Genomic DNA, 21,920 nt, shown 5'->3' with positions numbered 1-21,920 from the left:
TTCTTTGCTATCCCAATCACCAAGTTCTGGATAACATCCCAAGCTTGGAAACATCCAGCACACCACCAAACTGTGCTTCACAACATTCCCTTGAGGACACAGAAGAGTGCTTCAAACCAGTAAAGAAAGGATTTGTACATCCCTCATCCACAAAGGAAGACAAAAAGCACTAGAGAGATCTTTCAAACACACACAGAGAAATGCAGATAACAGATCCAGGCACACACACAGAGTTCCTCTCACTCTGCTTACATCACTGAGTGGGTGAGGAATACTGATAGGGAGGGATCATATAGGTGACTATGTGATTGTGTGTGTGTGTCCGTTTGCCCACAGCAGTGTGGGATTTAATATTACAGTGATCAAATGACTTAATGTGTTAGTGTATGTGTGCCAGAGATTTGGCTTTGATTTCCCTGCAGTATTCCCTTTTCTGCTGTTTAAAGGCTTATTAACCTCATTCGGTGATCAACTATCAAAGACCTCCAGAAAAATCTTACTCACGTGCCGTCAAAGGAAGCCACACAGGTGGAAAAGTCAAACACCTCAGTAAGCCCAGAATCCCAGCTCTTGAGAGAAGACAGACGGGGCACGTTGTCACCAGAGTTTCCGCTAACCTTTGATTCAATGAAGGACCCAAGATGGCATCAAGTCTTCAAAATTGTCAAAATCTTCTCCAAATCTATCAGGATATTCGTGCCAGGCACAGAAGAATTCCTTTGAACTTGGCAAAAGCCTGTTGCTAAAAATCGTCTGCCCGGACGAGCCCCCAAAATCTGTAAGCACTACCCAAAATCCTCAGGACCTTGTAGCCCACCTCTGTCGGCTCAAAGAATCCACACCCCAACACAGTCAAATCCAGATGCATGGTAAATAACTGAGTCCAGGTTAACAAAAAAGAAGAAAGAAAAAAATTAACAAAATGAGAAAAGGACAGGAAAACTGCTTAGACGAGTGAAGCTTAGAAGAGACAGAGTTATCTGCAGTCTTAAGGGCGACTGCCAGGTACTGGCGCATGCGCCAAGATCACACACACACACACACACACACAAATGTTCACTCATCAGCGAGGCGGACAGATGCACCCTCCTCCTCCTCTTTTCTCTTTTTCTCCCACTCGATAGCAGCTATTCAGCTGTATCTCTCAAACTTTTTCTCTCTGTTCAGATTCTCTTAATCTCTCGTGTGTTCTGCCTGTTGTGTTCAAAAGAGTCCCTACACTGTTTTTTTTTTCTTCAAACTCTTGTACAGAACATGATGCCTTTGTTCAGAGAGACAGCAAAATTCTTATTTTTTTGGCATATTTGACTCAAAACGATTTGTTCAACCTTTTCAACAACTCAGTTTATACATACACATTAATAAATAATGAATAAATAATATCATTTAATTTAACTGAATGTGATATAATATAATACTTACACTGTCTGAACATACAGATTAAATAACACTACTTGCAAAGTGGGTGTGTGGACAATCGGTCCCTTAAAATTGAATTTGATCAATCGGATTTTATGTGCAGTGTTAACAAAGCCTATGAATAGCATTGAGAGGATTTTTGAAAAAAAGATAGACCTAAGTACAGATAACCTACAAATATTTAAGAAACTGAATAAATCATACAAATGGACAGAAGTGCACACACAAAATGGATACAGTATTCTACCGCACAGTATCATGTTTTGACATTATGTGGCTGTCCATCCTTAACTAATATTTTTAAGGCACTTATAAAAAAGCTGTGAAAAGTCCAAAAGCTGTGAAAAGTCCATTTTATGTTTGAACTTGAGAGGTGGATTATAAAACATCTTCGCCAGTATTCAAAGGGCCAGAGAACAGATTCAGCTGAAACTGCTGAGGTATTTATTCAGTCTAGTGTTCAAGTTCCTCTGAGTGGACAGAAGTGTTGCAGTCACTGCATCACTGATAAGGACAAAGTGCTTAACAACAGTGTGTGTGTATCTTTGTATGAGAACATACTTTACTTTGGTTATAAATTTGTCCCCAGAAATTAGCTAAATCTGGCAAAAGCACAAACACTCCCTAATCAAACACAGCTGATTCAAATTAGCAGCTGGTAAAATAACTCCAAAATGGATGGGTCAGATAAGGATAAGACATCTCAAATGTCAATTGCTGGTGTGTCTCCAGGAACAAGGTTGGGAAACACTGGGGTTAAATCTACAGTATTCATAATTAGCTGAATATAAAAACAATAAAAGTTAAATGGTGAGTCCCCATTTAGATTTTAAAATGAAAGTTGATGCAGCTGAAACAAATACCATAACTGCATTGTGACGAGTGGGGCGGGGCAGAGAGCCGTGGGAATGGAGTAGATGATAATGAGCGACACCTGCGCCACTCACCGGTCTTGAGTCCCACGGCTCTCGGCCCCACCCCACTCGTCACATGCATATTTAACTTGACTTCTCTGGCTCAACGTAGCAATCTCCAGCCCAAACATGTGTGCCTAATTCAAGGGTGTAAAATAGTGCATGAGATAAGAGTGTCAAAGAGGCCCATCACCCCCAAATAGCAGGATATATTTACATTTTTCAAGAACTACTATATCTGTGGGAGTCTCCCTAAAATAAGGACCTACAGAGGAACACTACCATGAGAACATGTTCTTCTGGAGGGGCTAGAGTCATTGACGGATGAGGGGCTCTCAATGACCCTTCAGCAAAGTCCAGATGAAACTAATGGACCTTTATGAAAGGACCAGCAAATGAGTAGGCAAAGTATAGACAAATCTGGCAGCGCAGGGACATTCCTGAAGGTCCATTCTGGACTATTCCAGTAGGGCCATGTGCTAAATGTACCTGCCAGAATGTAACAATAAAATTGGATTATTAGGGGACATTAAGAGCTGATTAAGATTTGCAGTCTGTTGCTTACCAGACTGGAAGCATGCTGAAGAGATCCCCAGTACATCTACCTATCAACTGCATTTGTTTCTTTCACAAACCCCAACAACCTGAAACACAATATGTTAAAATCCCAAATTCATAAGGTGAGACTACAATACTTAAAGATCTACAGATCTTTCTTTAGAGAACCACTCTAGGGATATGAACTGTAGCTTCATCTTAAGGGTGATGAGGTTTAAAGGAACGTGCAAGGACAATAACTATAATGATAACTATAACATTTTAATAATCGTAATAATTCAGTGAGAATAGGAAAATCCACACCAAAGCCATAACAATAACAACTCAGGGGAACAATATTGTTGGAACTGCTTTCTTAATTCCATTTTCCAGTTGGTGAATGATAAAAACATTGACTAATCAGAATCCATCCGACTTTAAAAAGTGAGCATGTACTGTAAAACTGAAGCACGCACTTTTAATAAACAGAACATTATCATGCTTTGTCGTGGATGCTAATATTGTTAGGGCTATAGTTATCTTAATAGTTATCATTCTGTGTAATATCATTCTAGTGACTTCCACAGCTTACAATAGTTTTTGGCATCAATTTTGAAACAAATTTGTCCAATTAAATAGAACAGATATCTGTTTCACCACACATTTTCCAAATATTCCAATATCAGCATTCGTCAGCATGTATTTGTTTAAAGTTCTCTCTCTATAAAAATAATTACACTAATCAAACCTGCCGCAACCACATCTGTCAAAATCAGCCAGCGCAATGATACGCTACAGGCAAAATATCACCTGCGGTTTTTATACAGGCTTGCATCATATTCAAACCACACAGGGCTCATGGGTCAATGCTGTTGGCAGCTGTTTGAGACTGTTAGGATTCTGCTCACAATGTCTGAGGGGTCTAGAAGCTAACCATCAATCGCCCCGCGACATGTTTTTCTTCACCGTGGAGCTCAGTTCCTCTGCTGTATTCTGTAAGTTGCTGGCTGTGCAGATCTAATTTATGGCAAATATATTCAGCCGAGAGAGCTGCATTTGCATCAAACTAAATAATAAAAGAAAAAAGAAAGCAGGAAGGAACAAAAAAATGACACCAGAAACTACACAGGCACTACAAATATGTAGCACTGCAGGATACAAGGAGCCATGCAGAGTGAAGAGAGCTATTACTGTATGACAAAACCTTGTGGAAATCCTCCAGTCTAAGGATGAGAACTGGTGTCTAGGCTTATTTGAAAACTCAAGCATAATGAATTTAAAAAGGACAACTGAGGTTGGAGTAAATCTGGATTTCAAGTCTTTTTTTCCTTTCAGAGAACCACGTATGTGAATGACACTTTTAACCCAAAAACACTCAAACTGATCAACTGCCATTCTGATGTGGAGTACAAAAGAGCCTCAGCAACTGCTCATTACTGCTTTTAATGATTTGGATGAACTGCAAAACATTTGTTAATTATTCAAAAATAAAGAAGGACGACTTAAGATAACTTGAGAAATATAACTTAATCAACAACAAAATCTATTTTATTGTTATGCTCATTTTTATGTGGATTTCAAATGCAAAATTTCCAAAATAAAATAAAATAAAGAAAAAAAGAAAACATTAATAAAATGGAATAAACTGCATTATTACAGGTGAAATTTTCCAACTCATATGACCCTCTAATCATGCAAAAAATTATAAAAAAATGTGGAACACAATGACAGCACGGGATCACTAGCTGCCCAGTTTAGGGGCCGTTTACAAGACAACGTTTTCAGCCAAAAACGGGAAACCTTGTATGCGTTTTGCCTGTTCGTTTACACAGCAACAGCATTTTGGGGACTGAAAACGCATATTTTTGAAAAAGGGTTTCAAAGTGCAAGTTTTTGAAAATGGCACCATTATCATTTCCGTGTAAACCCCCAATACGGAATCTTTAAAAGTGGTGATGTCATGCGCGTGCGTAGTATGTGTTAGGTATGTAGACATGTGCAGTACGTGTTGATTTTAAAGGCAAGTGCGAACAAACATACACAACAATGGCGGAGTACATGGTAATGTTGTTGCTGCTCACGAGTTTCCTAACACTTCTTCAGCAAAGTGTGGATTTACTTCACCAATATCACAACCAACAGCGGAGATGCATCATATACAACATATAATCATCACTTCCCTACAGGTACTGTTTCCTAACAAGGTGACAGCGCCAACTACTGGCCTGGCATACATAAAGCGTTTTTGGCCATTTTCGCGGATATGCGTAAATGCGAATCATTTTAAAAAATGTTGTCGTGTATATGTGAAACTTTTTAAAAACACAAGGGAAAAACTTTTCCATTTTTGACTACATTGTTGTCGTGTAAACGTAGCCTTAGTTTCAGTTGAAATTTTTTTTTATATAGAATAGAATAAAATAAAAAAAAAAGGATAGATTGTTTGTGACTTACAATATGTGATAGGCAACTACAACAATAGTTAAATGGCACTTTGGTCCTGGCTCAAATGGCTATGTGAATAATTTTAGTGAATCCGCTCACTGAAACCCATTTGAATGAACAATTTAACTAAAATCAATCACAGTAGACCTTCTGAAAATATTTTTTAATATAATTTATAGATATATACTTCAGTCATTTTTTTCAATGGGGCCATTTCAAACAGCTTTACATTTATCTAAACCGTGACAGTAATGACACCCTAAAGTGCACTGGAAATAAATTGGCCCCTTCAAGCTTATAGGGGAGCTGGAGTCCCTGAAGAGAAAATGACTCCAGACGTCACCAAAGTGGCATGAATTTCAACCACAGTCTGAGGACACAGACTGATGACAGGAGGTTTTTCCGGGAAGTGTGAGGTCCCTTTGATACACATCTCACTGAGGTGAATGGCTGGTCTGTTGGGTGAGCCAGACTTGCCACTTGTTGGACTAAAGCTTCATGAGAGATTCAGACAGACCTGAGGTAAAGTATGTGTGTGTTTGAGTGCGTGTACATGTTGTGTGTTTGGTAAACAAAAGTTTGCAGTCGTGGACGTCCTTGCAGTCACAGAGCCAAACTCCAGTGAGAATCAAACGCAAACACAACTAACAAGAAAGCAAACAGACAAACAAACACACCCTTCCTCATCAATCACACAAAGCTCTAACACAACCCTGAAAGAGTATACAAAGAGCTCTCTACTTCATACTACTGCAGTCCCTCTCCGGCAGATACAAGGCCTGTTTCACACAACACACACAAGCAATAGCAGTTTCTTCTGTGCAACAGAAGTGATTTCTAGTTTATTACATTGAATATTGATTTTAACAATGCCCATAAATTATAATATTTTGTCAGGGTTTGGCCATTGACAACTATTAAAAACGTAATCAAATTTACTTTCACTTATATCCAAATGGTAATCTACATCATAATAAATACAATAAACTGATAAAATAAAATAAAATAAAATAAAATAAAATAAAATAAAATAAAATAAATAAAAATAAAATAAAAATAAAATAAAATAAAATAAAATAAAATAAAATAAAATAAAATAAAATAAAATAAAATAAAATAAAATAAAATAAAAATAAAAATAAAATAAAATAAAAAGTATTTATTTTCCAGTTAAAACAAAGAAAGTTTCAGAACAAAATAAATTTGCTTGAGCAGCAACACTTCATAAGTCATTAGGACCTATTTTAAGAGAATGTACACAACTGTTCAAAAGTTTGGCCTTTTTTTTTTTTTTTAAATGCAGCTGTGGAAAAGTTTAATGTATAATATAATTTTTATGAAACGTCTCTTATGTTCACCAAAGCTGTATTGATTTAATAAAAATATAGTAAAAATGGTAATACTGTGAAATATTATTACAATTTAGAGTAACTGTTACTAAATTATAATATATTTTAAAATGTAATTTATTCCTGTGATGTCAAAGCTGAATTTTCAGCATCATTACTCCAGTCTTCAGTGTCACATGATCCTTCAGAAATCATTCTTATATGCTGATTATCTGCTCAAGAATCATTTCTTATTATCACAGTTGGAATCCATTCTCCTTAATATTGTTGTAGAAACCAAAAGAACATTTGATTTCTTTGTAAAGGACTGTCATTTTGTTGTTGCTGTTGTTGTTTTTGTCAATTTAATGCATCCTTGCTGAAAAAAAGTATTAATTAAAAAATAAAAAACTAGATCTTACTGACACCAAACCTTTGAATGGCAGTGTATCTTTAATATGTATAATGTCTTTCTACACTGGTAGATTTTTTTTATGCATAAACAAATTTTAAAATTTCGAAAATAGTCATATTTGAATGCAGTAACCTGTTAATATGAGCGCTGAAAGGTGTTCTGAGGTGTGAAACAGGCCTTAAGCAAAGGAGAAAAAGATGAAGACAGTCAACAGGCAGCAAAAAGAGTAATACACAGGTTTATTTATTTATTTTTTTACTCTGTTACACCAGCAAAATACAGCAGTGCTCTGTATGTGTGTGCTCTTTCATAGCACCATTTATTTCCATTCAACATTTAAGCTTCATCAGGCTCGGTTTACTTGCAGAGGCTGGCAGAATCCTAATTTCACTCCAACAGTTGCTTCTGACTACTGTAATCCTCTTAACACAAGCCTGAAGTGTCTCTGAGAGCTAAAATACACAGACACACATACAAACACAATTTCATATTCAAAACTGCTAGACAGAGCACAAGAAGGACCTCGAGGAGTGTTGTTGGTGCACAGGCTTGACTTTTAGGTATGTTCAGTTTTTTTTTTCTTTTTTCTGCACATTCACATTTTCATATATCAGGCAAAAAAGATTGAATTATCAGAATATTTAAACACTTTACCACACAGCTACAATTCTGGCAAAAGTGCTTCACTTAATTTTGTTTAAGCTAAATCATTTGCATGACTTTATAAATTAGCAACTGACTAACGTGAAAAAGCATAATCCTGGAAGTTTGCTTTGATACTAAATTTATATAGAAAAATGGCTTCTTTTTCAATTACTCTAGCTAACCCACTGACACGTTTTACCCCACTCTCTCCTACCAAATGTTAAAATTGCAGTAAGCTTGAGAGGTCTGTCTTACCCCCAGGTTCTTTCGAAAACTGACACTGAAAGCATGACAAAAGCTGAATGCAGTTTTGACCTAGTGCAACTCACTATCAACATCACCTTCTGTGTGCAACTTATTGTCAGGTGTGACTTATTTTCTGGAAATTACAAACATGACAAACATGAACACAAGAATACACTCCTGCTCCATGAGACTAACGGGGGTCCGGTTGTAGGGAAGCTACCAAATTTTAAAAAGAAAACTCCACCTACCACTGTTTCGATTCTTGCGGTTGGATTTGCCGCCAAGCAGCATCTTCAGACTGTTCCTGAACATGACTGCACAGTTCTGGACCCGGCTATAGAGAGATCTGCAGAAAGAGAGAGAGGAAAAAATACAACCTTTAAGAAACTAACAGAAACACCATACACCTGTCCTTTCAGACACAGAAACTGTATCAGTAAATACTACTAATAATAATACATTTGAAATATGCCAATTTAGCGTACTATTTCTACACATCCACAAACACTAAGCAAAAAATGTACAGTACTTGATAACAGTTGCCACTATGTCTGAAGCTATAAATAAGATTTGTAACAACACACACAATAACTTCCTACACTACTTGATTCCCAGAACGTGTGATCTCTTTACAAATGCAGCTCGACTGGTGATGTTCGCCGCACATCAGCTCTGAAGTCTAGACAAAGAGTTACTGAGGGGATTTTTGGAAGCCTGTGATTATATGTTTCAGGTACACAGAGCCTTCAGCCTGCTGGAACGCTGCGGCTGATAATGAGTTTCATTCGTGGGATTCGTCATTCATCACTGGATTATTTTAGGCCTCACTCGACACCCACACTGCAGAGGGATCACACCCTGATGCTGCTAATTACCGCTTCATGTATGAGCTGTGTGTTTGTGTGTGTTTATGTGTGAAAGAGCACAGGACAGAGACACGCTTTGTTCTGCTGCTGCAGAAAGTGATGTTGGTTGTGGATTTCAGTGGAAGTAATTCTTTGATGAGTCTTTGTGCAGCTGAATTCACATGTATGGAGATACAGAAGAAGAACAGAACAGAACAGAATGTTGGGTGCGTTCATCTAGCGGTTAGTACAACTTCTTTGACAAAATAAGCCGGTATTCATGTAAGTCATGTAAGTTCAAATCCAGTTTGCATCATTTTCTGATCCTTTTTTTTTTTCCTCTTAAGAAAAAAAGGCAAAATTCACAAAAATAAATTGTAAAAACAAGAAAATAGGACAGAATGATAGAAAGAAGAAACCACAGAACTACAGTTAAAGAGAAGAACTTTGCTTCCCCTGCACTCTAGTATAGCATGTACCCGGTTTCTTCTTGACAAAGCATTCTAGTATTAATCTGGGCCTCCACACCTTCAGAAGTGATCTTGGCTGAGGTCACAAATGAGAAACAGATGTCTTTGTGGGGGGGGGGGGGGGGGCACTGTGTTGTGTGTACTGTACTGTATATGCACACATGCATTTCAAATCAACATCCACGGGCAGATATTCTTCTTTTCTAGCACTCAATGCCCCCTTTCGCTGAGCCAGCATTGCTACATGTTTACTGCTAATATGTTGCCTTGGGCCACATTTAAGTGTGAAAATGATTTGGTGGGGGTCACAAACATTTTAGTAGCACTGAAGATAATATCCAAAATTATCTATTTATTTTATTTTTTTTCAAAAAGTCAACTTATCTGAGATTCAAATATATGACCTCTTACACTTTATGCAACAGTGTAAACAGTGTACAATACCACTAGACCAGCTAACCTCACAGTTAAATGTAGATTTATTTACTGCATAATATGCTTGAAGCGTGATGTAAGGGCATAAGGTCAGTTTGAGTACTCTTATATGTCTTTAATTTGTATATGTATATTTAATTTGTATATGTCTTTTATGTGTGTTTAATTTGTATATTTCAAAACATACAGTAGTATGCGGAAAATATGTATGTGCATTCATCACAATTTTATGACATGGCAGAATATCCCAATAATCTTACTGTAAACGCCAAAGTATGTACTTGGCCAAAAGCAGCAAACTATATATTTTGAGGGAATATTGTAAGAATGTTAATTGAGACAAAATATAATCCCATCATAGAAATCCTCAGAGCAGAACATTTTCTGTATTTATATTTTTGAATTTGTATTAAGTTTTTAATTTATGTTGAATTTCCAATTGAACTTTTAATTTATTTTTAAAAATATTTTTTTTTTCCATTTTAGTATTTTTTTTTTTTCATTTTAGTTTTTTAGTTTCTAAATAACTTAGATTTTACTGTAATAATAGCTACTGTAAAAAATTTTCTTTTATTCGTTTTTCAAGTTTAAGTTTTCCAATTGTAGTAATTTTTTTAAATGAACTTAAAATTAATTTAGGTAGAAAAGAGTCAAGCCAAGATGGATTGAGAGCAAAAAGGGGCATGCAACAGCTTCTGAATAAAGATGAGAGAGGAAGAAAAGGATGACCTTATCCTGAGGCTGTGCTTCTGTCAGCTGATGAAGAACAGAGAAGACATAACTCAGTGTAGCGAGGTTTGCTGCTGTATACCGAGTGAACCGTGTCTAAGCATGAGAGTGACGAGACTAACACTATTCCCCAAAGCAGTCCCTCATACTTGGACATGCGCTTTAATGCGGTCTGTAGAAAAGCTGACATACAAACTAATTAGAAACTGGCTTAAAAAAATGCGTCTTGCAATGGAGCCATAGAATTCTGAGGAGAGCTACAGTACCAATGTTGGAAATCCTTTGGAATGTTGGAAATTTCTATCCTTGATATTTGTCCGGGCAAAACAGCAGCAGTGGGACAAATAACACTCCAAAAGTGTGCCAGAAATCAGACAGAAATCGAGTCCTGGTGAGCAAAAGACATATGTTCAGCTTTGTTGCGTGTGTGTCTGCTGTTAATCCTGCCTAGCTGAGGGGGGCCAGTGTGAGACTGTCCAACTGGATTACTAGTACCAGAATCAGCACAGAGTGGGACAGACAATCTAATGGTACGCCACAGTACGGCACAGTACAGTAATTAATATAATTATTATTTACAACAACAATACTAATATTAATAATAAAGTTTTAAGGATCGAAGCAAGCACATGAATTATTTGTACTCTAAATTAAATGTATAGTTGACAAATAATGTGTTTTATAATAATAATAATAATAATAATAATAATATCATATTATCATCTTAAACAATTAGTGTACCATGGTGATTTTTTTTTTTTTTTTTTTTTGGTAAGTGACACATGCACACATTGTGCTTACCTAGCATTTCTCATCAAGTACTGACTACAGATCAACACGTTTATGAATATTCTGAACAAATAAACCATTAGCAGTCAGATCAGCCTGCAGAACATAGCATGTTTAAATCTCACACACGGGCAAAGACTTCAAAAGGGTATCACAACAGAGAGATTTACATGCTCTATCAGCTACAAAATCTTCCTCATCAAACTGGAGATAATCTGAGCTTTTCTAACTCCACACTCAGTTAAGAAACAACCAGTGTTATCAGAATCAAAGCAGCCTGAAGCTTCCTTAATTCACTGTAAAAAAAAAAAATAATACAAAAAATCAGCCTGCATCATGATGATGGAATCTTCTGGACTGATGGGTCACAGCAGGAGGGATGTCACATTAGTTGCAGACATCCACCTCTGGCTGGGAGTCACTGCTCGTAAATGACAGCCATTTTCTGACTGCACGTTGCAGGTTGTTGAAAATACTGCTGCTACGATTCAAGGAGGGGAAAGTGGGAGTGCTAAGCTCCTTTCAGTACCAACAAATTGTTTGTAATAATCTAAAATGCTAACTTGAACTGTGTTTGCTCTCTTCAATTTAACCTCATGCTGTTCTAAATAGTACTAGCGGTCAGCTACCATTAGTGGCACCAAACACAATAATGGTTACATACAGGTTACATTTCACAAACACTTCCATTAGGGATGGGCAGATCAATTTCCATCACTCACATAAAAATACAGATCCTTAAGCAGCATGATAATGAATGCAAATATGCACATTTAAATACTGGAAAATACAAACAGCACTCAGTCACAACACAAAATAATGACAGCTAAATGTGACTTTTAAAATAATGTGTTTGCGTGATGTATGTGATGAATTTAGTTAAATTAAAAATGTATCATTATCTGTAACTGTTAATAAATGATAAAAACAGAAATCTGATCATTTGCACTTTTCACTGTATAATAAATGTTATACTTTCAAGCCAGAATTTTTCATATTAAATTGCTATAATTGCAGTTTATCCCAAGGCAATTAAACATTTATTTAAAATAAATGAAAAATACTTTAAAATACTTCAATAAAAAATAGTAAAAATAAATGTAAAATAAATGATCGATTTAAAATGAATAAATAACTAATTTAAGATATATTTAAATTATATTATTATTATAATTATTATTATTATATTATATTATATTTAAATTATATTAAGATATAGTTTAAAATATAAATTAAAAAAGAATTAAACAAACAAATAAAGTAATATTTTAAAATAAATAAATTCATAAAATCCAGTTAAAATAAAAACATTTTAAATAAATAAATAAATGAACAAACTACGGTTGACCATGCCAAACACAACAATTAGCAACTGACTGTTCACTAATAATGACTTTACATCCATCATAATATAGTTTAATCTCTAACGACAAGGATATTTTCAATTAATAAAATGATTGAACCAAAAACAATCAAGCAAAGTCAAGTTTCTCTCCTAAAGTTCTTAACATGACTTTTCCAAAAGTCACTCAGCATTACTGGAGAGCTACTGTGGGCATATAAAACTCTCTGGCCTGAGCCACCGTTTTGATCTTGATGGATTCAACAGGAGTGTGAATGACTAAGAGCCAAGAGCCTACAGAGCTTTATATTTTATACAGTCTCTCCCTTTGACTAATGCCTCCCACAGCGCAGTGTTACAGCAACCGCACGCTGTTTGTTTTCTACTACTCTACAAAGCCAATGAACGGAGAGCGTGCCGGGAAAGGGGGTGGGGGACAGGGGTGCTGTCTCGTTACTACTACGTTTGGGTCATGTGCAATGAAACATAACACTCTCTGACACACACACACAGAAGAACAAAGAATGGGAGATAGGTATGGATAAGAATGCACACAGCACATTCCCAGAATATGACAGCATGTACAAACACACACTAATTTATCTGCGTTCCTCCATGAAACACCTAAAGACTTTCAGAGGGAGACAATGGTGTCAGTTTGACCTGAATTTTTTCTTTCTTTGAGAGAAAACCTCACACAGAGTGAGGGAGGAAATGCAGTTAAAGCCGCTGCACACACGTGCACAAACAAAGAGCTTCCCTTTGTCCCATCACTTCCTTTCCAAATACAGCAGCTCTAAAGTGCTTGCAGAAACTTGAGCTCCAAAAGAGAACAAACTCCTCTATGCAGTTTAGAAACACATACACACTCCATCTACTGATGCTTCCTGGTCCTGATATTATAATAATAATAATAAACAATTATATTATATATATAGATATATATATATATATATATATATATATATATATATATATATATATATCTATATATCTATATATATATATAGATATATAGATATATATATATATATATATAGATATATATATATATATATATATATATATATATATATATATATATATATATATATATATCTCAATCACAAAAATGGTTACATTTATGCTTTCTGCACTGAAATGCCATACAAATGTTTAAAAAAGAAAACATTAAGTTACTTGTATAGTATTAGTCATGATATGGTCTATGAACTTCCATTCACTCACCACCAGAGGTCACCCGCTCACTACATGCACTATTGCACCACACTAACTGTTGCACTTCACCCTGGACTACAGTTCCCATCATCCATTGCACTAATTACACACATACAGCTGAACGCACTGATTACACACACACAGCTGAATGCACTGATTGCACACAGCTGTAACCCATCACACGTTCACTATATAACACTCACTTAGATCACTTTCAAACTGCCGAGTATTGTTCTGCACATATCCCTCTCCTAGCGATAGCTACGAAACGTAAGCCTTTCCATGTTAGTTTCTAGTTTTCATAGTCTTGTCTCGGTTTCTAGTTTTAGTTTAGTCTTTTTCTTGCCTTGCCGTGTTACTCGTGTTTTGACCCTTTTGCTCTGGACACTGGATTACCCCTCTGGATATTGTTCGATAGGAATATTCTTTGGCTTGCCCTCTATATACCTGTTTGCCAGTGTTTGACCCCTGCCTGTTATGACCACGTCTGTCTAATAAAAGATCTGCACGTCTCACGACTCGTCAGCCCCGTTACAGTAATAATAAGTTCTTATTGTTGCTGCTGTTTTTTAATTACATCATTACTTAAATAACAGACTATAATAATACTACTCATATACAATGTACAGTATATAATAGTAATATACTACTACTACTAATAGCTATTATTTTTGCCAAATAAAACAAATCGAAAACAAAAACTCTTTCATTATAATCATAATCTGTAAAGATGCACTTCTCTCTAAAGGTGTGTCTAATGAGATGCCGAGTCAGGATCAGCAACTTCATCCTTGCGACACAGACTCAGAAAACACTAGTTTATTAGTAAATAATTCAAATATCTCCTTACTATTTCCCCCGTCACATTTATGGTAATAACTTTTGCCGGTGCTTTGCGGCAAGCTAGAGCCTATTGCGTGTATTTGAACTAAGAACTGTTCAGCTGCGTTGCTGCTGCTGCGGGACATTAAACACCGTCCAGCTGCTCTTGACAGTGGTGGTAGCATGGTCTAGTGTTGTAATTTTTTTTTTCCTCACTAATTGATGGATGTCTAAAATATACAAGTAAGGAGAAGTCTAAAACAGACGGGAGGCCCGGCTCGCGTCTGAACTATGATGTGAAAATTATCCCAAAGCTCGGCTCGAGGGCCGTAAAAAAGTCGGGGCCCGTCGGGCTCGGGCTGAAATGCAGAGCTCTAATGTCTGTTGTTGAACCACAGGGAGACTTTCAGAGTCGCAGAAACTTTTTTTTTTTTTTCATGGAACGGCAGGTCGCAAGGTTTTTTTTAGTCGCACCATTGAGAAATAAGGACGCATGTGCGACCAAATTGGTCACACTCTAGAGCCCTTTACTTTACTTAAAACTTAAACAAATGAATAATATAACATTACATACCAATCAACTGCAATATTAACATTGATATTTTAATTTTAGAAAAGTGCTTTGGAAGCATTCAGGAGTAAACATATTTTGGCAAATCTGGCAACTAGCTCTTTCTCAGAAGCGCTTATTGTAGCAGCCTGAGAACTTGTAAACATAACTCTGTTTCCAAACAAACCTGTGCACCCTGACCCTCATAAACTGTGTTGAAGCCACTCACAAGACTGTCTGAGACTGGGACGACTCCGAAGGCAAACAAGCAGTCGAGACAAACAGTCAAGTGTCATGTTTCAAACTGAGAATAGAATGATGTGCATTATTCTCCTGCAAGTCATCAGAGTTCATCTGCGGACCTGTGAACACTGTTTACATAGAGATCACACAGAACCAAAAAAAAAAAAAAAAAAAAAAACTGGAGACCGATAGTGACATAATTCATTTAAACCGTCAGAAATACAGCATGAAATACCATGCTGCTTCACCAAGTATAACCACAGTTATGCTCATCCACCACCACCAACACTAAACTGGAAATCTACAGAAAGTCTGTATACTCAAAGTAATAATTTGACTATAAGAGCTCAAAATGTCTGACTGAATTCAGTTGTTTTTTTCTCCATCTAATCGCAGTAGTATTGTAAATTCTACAATTGTGCCACAGGCTACGGTGTAGTGTGGTGATTACCAGAAAATGAAGCTTTATCTAAAATAATTGCTAAACCAGTTTCGCCCAAGCAGAAGCCCGTGAAGTCAGCCAGTCGGGGGTTTGTGAGGGAGTGATGTGAGGTGATGTGGGGGGCATCAGGCATCGCAGCTGTATCTGCCATTTCCACAGCCGAGGGTTTGAACAGATTTAATGGAGAGCCTGAAATCAAAGAGTCCACACATCTTCAAAAAGAGCCCCTGCCCGTTTGTTTTATGCTGCTTTTCAAAGAATTCCCTGCTTCACTTCTTACTTTGATTCACACAGTCAAAATAATTGGCCAGTGTCTCCTCGCCTTTCACCAGTGATGTGAAGAGCTTTAAGTTTCTGTGTGAGTTTTGACAGTTCGGAGGATACACTATAAAGCCTGTTGATCTGACTGGAAGCAAACAGCTAAAGGAGGCCATGTGACAATACATATACTATACATTACCATTAACAAACGGTTTTTTTTTTTTTGTTTGTTTTTTTTTTTTTAGAAAAATTGTGTTATTTTATTCAGGAAGGATACACTAAACTAAACGATATATATATATATATATATATATATATATATATATATATATATATATATATATATATATATATATATATGTATGTGTGTATGTATGTATGTTCTTTTTAACTTTCTATTCATCAAAGAACCCTAAAAAATGTATTGTATCGTGGTTTTTATAAATATTAATAAGCTTTATTACTTTTTTTTATGATAATAATAAATTATAAGAAATATGTCTTGAAAACAAAAATAGGCATATCAGAATGATTTCTAAAGGATCATGCGACACTGAAGACTGGAGTAATGGCTTCTGAATAAATTCAGCTTTGGGAACACAGGAATAAATTATATTTCAAAATATATGAAAAATAGAAAACAGATATTTTGATTTGTTATATTTCACAATTTTACGTTTTTTTTTTTAATGAGATTTTTCAAAAACTTTTTCTTAATCTTACCAACCCAAAACAAGTGTAAAAGTAGTGTCTATGTTTGTTATAAAATAAAATTTAACAAACTAAAATATTAAAATAAAACAAAAATGTATGGTACAAAAAATAACATTATTATACATAAAACATTACATATATAATGTTTAATTGTAGGTATGGATATTTATGGGCCTTACATTCTCTCAATTCACCTTCCTTTGGTAAGTGGGCCAAGAACTATATTTACACAAAGACTAATGACACAGTGTTGCTTTATCTACCCACTTGATGCCTCTGCATACAACACAGAACTTTCTCGTTCAAGCTTAAGAATGGCAGTAATTATAAATTGTGCCACTGCTACCACCGAAAGGAAGAGAACTGTATGGCATTGCTGCAACACAGCTTCCTGTGTTTAGGTTGGGAAATGCTGAGCAGAAAATCACTGTGATGGGAATAGCACAAAAAAATTCAATGTATCAACCCTAAGCCACAATTAACCAGCCAAAAGAGTTTGGATGATTCCAGTCCAGGGTTGTTTAATGTCATTCGCACCATTCATAAAAGGGTAAAAACATTCTCTGATCAGACTGCCAGTTTTACAGAGTCACATTAGGTGACAGGATGTAGTGGAGATAAATGAGGCAGGACGAGGGGAGGATATAATGTAATTGGCCAGGACGGGCTCATTCTGCCAATGCAATCCCAGTCGGGTAAGTGGTCCTGAAATCCCATCCTGCATGTGGCAACGCTCCAGTCCACACTCTCTCAGCAACCGTGAGGGAACACGGCCCACTTCCCACTCTAGCTGTCAGGAAAATTATGGATCCTGGCAGCACCTTTAGAATACAAATCAAGGGGAAATCATAGAGTTGGCCGTGTGCTGCTTTTCGGAGGTGATACCATGCAGGGTCAGTTTGAGGAACACTGTACCACCTGATGTTTTACACACCAACTGCAGAATAATAACAATAAAAATACTAATAGTAAACAAACAAACAAACAAACAAAAAACAAAATCTTAGAATTACGACCATATAAATATAAAATGTCCAGTACAAAATAAAATAAATAAATGAAACACAATAAATAAATAAATAAATAAATAAATAAATAAATTCATTAATGATGATGATGATTATGATATATAGAGAGATCAAATCTTAAAAATAAAATCATATAAACTGCCTAGTATATGCAGGCATGCATACATATATAAAAACCCTATGATCCATGGTTTTTTTTATCATTTTGCCAATTTTGTGAGGATTATGTAAACTGAAAGGTTTCTTGACATTAGTTACCCATGCATATGGTCAAAACCCCTGCAGTAATGATGGACAGAATCGAATATGCCATTTTGCCAGCCCCTTTGGTGGAATCTTAAAGTTGAGTGCAAATATGTCAGCCGTGGCAATTCTGAGAGTTGATAACGACCGTATTCAAATGTAACTCTATAATTAATGCTTCACTAAGCGACAGCAGAACGTTGCATAGCAACAGTAGAATCATCACGCTGGTGGAAAATGGTGGGGGTAAGACTGAGAGCATTTGAAGGGCTCGGTCACGATGAATAGACAGACTAGAAACCAGAATGAGACGGGCCATTAGCTCCTCCACATCATATACTTTTACTGCCTTCACATGCATTCATATATGACATTGGGAAGCTCTTTTGTGCTAAAGTCTCTTAAGAAGCACACTTACACCTGTCCTCGGAGACCAACTGACTACTGAGGGGTCTTATAGTGTCTTGTCATACGATAGCTTGCGTCTCATTGCCGTACCTTTCTGTGCTGTATGGTTTCCTGAATCTCACAAAACCTGTAAAGATTCATATTTTACTCCAAGTCAAAGGAAATATATATATATATATATATATATATATATATAGTATAAAGAGCATGAAGCTTATTGTACGACCATTAAGATTTTTTGAAATGTGACATTTTCTTGGCAGTTTATCATTTCCTCTATTATTTCTCATTACTAATTTCTTAATGTGTGTTGACATTTTTTACAATTCTCATGATTCTCAATGATGATTCTCATAGTAAAAAGTAACTGTAATACAATGATTACTTCATTAAAAAATAGCATGAGGCAGTAAAACAATGAATAAATAAATTAATAAGCAAATAAATATATTGTACACACACACACATTACAATAATAACAATAATTTTTGCATCACTGTAATAGGGGAAATATGTTAAATCACTTAAAATGTGTCACAATGCAAGGACATTTTGGATCCTGGGATTATGTGAAGGAAAGCAAGGAGAAGGTGTTCTGTGTGGTAAGCAGTTTTAGAGGTTAAAACATCTCTCTGGCTTCCTCGTGTTCACACACCCACAATCATGTTTCCTTGGGGTTCGATTTCAGGACGACTGGGCAAAAATAACCTGGTCAGGTGCTGCATTCGATTTCTCATGAATAATCCAGAGACAGACAGAAATCAGCAGACTTGTGGGATAAAGGGACACTGATGCACTGCTGAGACAAAATATCTTTACATCTATTTTAAGAAACATTGATGCTTAAATTATCTTTGGAACTGTAACTACCATCCAGTATCTACTCAGAATGGATGCTGAAAGTCAACTACTAACCAAAAGCCTCCTCATGTATCGCAGTGAAAAAACTATGGAGAATAGAATACACAATAAAGATAACAATATTGTACATAATATAGGATATGTAGAGTATATTGTGTAAATGTCATGCCGTATCCATATGTGTGCAGCTGCTAAAAAAGAGCCAAAAATGTCTTATGAGAATGTTGATCCAAACAGAATTGAAAAAAAAAAGAAAAAGAAAAAAAAAAAAAAACTGTTAACAAACAGTGATTAACCAAACAGAATTGAGCAAAACAATCAATCAAAAATGTCTTCTAAATATGCCAGACAGACAGACTGACAGACAGATAGATTCCTCTTTTCTTTACAATGATTCTCAAACACTGATGCAAGACCAACTCAAACCTATTATTTTATTATTATCAGAGCATTAATAAAACCAACCAGAAAGGCATCAGCTTATAAGGGTAAACATCTCCAACACTGTCCAAACAGCTAGTAGTGAATGTAAGCAGCTGGAAGGACATTAAAAAGCTCCCCCAGACTTCCTTTACGTCTTTCACGGGAGAGCGCTGAATCAGACACACAACGGCCGGATTTCCTCCTTTGGTCAGGAGCCTGTGCACTCATTCATTTCCCTAATAAAGCTTCCAATTTAGATGCGAACAAGACAGATCTGAACCAAATTCCTATTTAACCAATTAAGCTTCTTTTTCTGGCTAAAAGATATTGCAGATGTGACCCATTTCCATTAGCACTTTTACTTTGTAGTGTGTGCAATCATCAGAGATGGTCAAGCAGTGAAATTAGCAGAAATACCAGTAAAAAGTTTATTTTTAAAACTATAATAATGTGAAATATTATTACAATTTAAAATACTGTCATTTTATTGTAATATATTTGAAAAAGTATTTTATTCCTGTGATGCAAAGCTGAATTTTCAGCATCATTACTCCATTCTTCAATGTCGCATGATACTTCAGAAATCATTCTGATATACTGATTTAATGTTCAGTTTTTATCAATAATTATTGGCGCTCAATAATTAACAGAAGTTATTATTATCAATGTTGAAAACTGTTTTGCTGCTTAACATTTTAATGGAAGCCTTGATACATGATCAAGATTATCAAGATTCCTTGATGAATAGAATATACAAATGAACAGCATGTATTCGAAATAGAAATCTTTTGTGACATTTTTAATGCAAATCAAAATATTAGAATAATTTCAATTATTTTACATTGCAGCAATATTTCATATGTTTTATTATAGTATATTTATTTCAAATAAACAACCTTAGTGAACATCACAGCAAAAAATAAAAAACCCTTAAACATTCTGATTTGTTCCAAAGCCTTGTCCAGTAGTGTACAGTATACTGAAACAAAGCAGTGACCTGGTTCTAGTTCAGTAACATTCTTATAGGTTCACTGTTTGTCCACTTTCAGTCTATTGTGCTTTTTCCTCCAGCTATCCTTCCCACAATGCACTAGCAAAAGGATGAGGCCCCTGCTCACTTAAAAGTAAGCCCAAGGGCAGGTGTTCCTAGCAAAAAACCGTTCTGCAGAGGGGCACGGAAAGATTAAGGGTGATCAGTCACCCAGCAATTAACAATACAGAGATACAGAGGGAGAAACCAGCAAATGGACACACATCAGAATCAATGAATCACAGTGGCCAGACTGACCTAGATTCTCTGTGCAAGCAATCTTCCTCCTCCTTGTGCTACTTATAACATCGGCGTGCCTCTTTAGTACTAAACAATGAACGTTTGGCTCCAAGGATCACCACTGGGGGTTTGAAAGAAGACAGGCAGAAGATACCGCATGAACTCCAACTGTTCATTTCAGTCTGGTAAAGCCATCAAGATAATGCATGATGTGGAATGGACCTACAGGAGATGCGTGCCGATGCAACGGGTCAAGAATGTGCTACGCTATGTAAACACAACAGAGGATCGAGTTACATCAAGATGAATGTTAGTGTTAAGCACTGGCAGAAAAAGTACAGTCAGGGCCAAATACATCATCAGCAACATCACAGCTGAATGCATGATTTATGATTGTTCATGCAATCTTAATCACGTTTTGTAAATGATTAAGATGAGTGAAACCTTAGGGGTGGAATCTAGTCAAGTTCTGTTGAGGTCAATACAACTCTGTTGAGGCCATTCGTTTTCCAACATGGCCATACATAAGTAATGTATAGTGCAGAAAAGTAACAGTACCATATCTCTTGTTTATCTATCACAAAAATCAGGATAAAATGAGAGTCAAATAGGTGTTTCGTTCAGATTGCTATAGATTTTTAACATTCCTTTTTCATTTGTAACAAGCTGTGCCATTTTGGAGAATATCCGCTGGACGTATGCTGTACTGTGTCAGCTGCGTCATGTCGGATACACTGTTTCCGTTCAGATCAAATCACAACAATGTAGGAAACAGATCTGGCGTGACGCAGCTGACACAAAACAGCATATGTCCAGCGGATATTCTCCAAAATGGCACTAGAGTGATGCAGAGAAGACAAATTGTTGAATAAAGTCTT

The 21,920-nt window shown here is 36.0% G+C and overlaps 1 protein-coding gene across 1 annotated transcript in view; it reads right to left on the bottom strand.

Annotated features, from left to right (window-relative positions):
* tanc2a (tetratricopeptide repeat, ankyrin repeat and coiled-coil containing 2a) overlaps positions 1-21,920 on the bottom strand; it is a 129,028-nt gene that overhangs the window by 63,826 nt on the left and 43,282 nt on the right. Inside the window, exon 3 of the mRNA XM_042728062.1 lies at positions 8,198-8,295. Coding sequence (XP_042583996.1) covers positions 8,198-8,261 — 64 coding nt within the window. The 5' untranslated portion in view covers positions 8,262-8,295. The remainder of the gene's footprint in view (positions 1-8,197; positions 8,296-21,920) is intronic.

This window comes from Cyprinus carpio, chromosome A3 (assembly GCF_018340385.1).
Source record: "Cyprinus carpio isolate SPL01 chromosome A3, ASM1834038v1, whole genome shotgun sequence".
Taxonomy (NCBI): domain Eukaryota; kingdom Metazoa; phylum Chordata; class Actinopteri; order Cypriniformes; family Cyprinidae; genus Cyprinus; species Cyprinus carpio.
The sequence above is the reverse complement of the archived record's forward strand: the minus strand, read 5'-3'. Positions and strand labels throughout refer to the sequence as shown.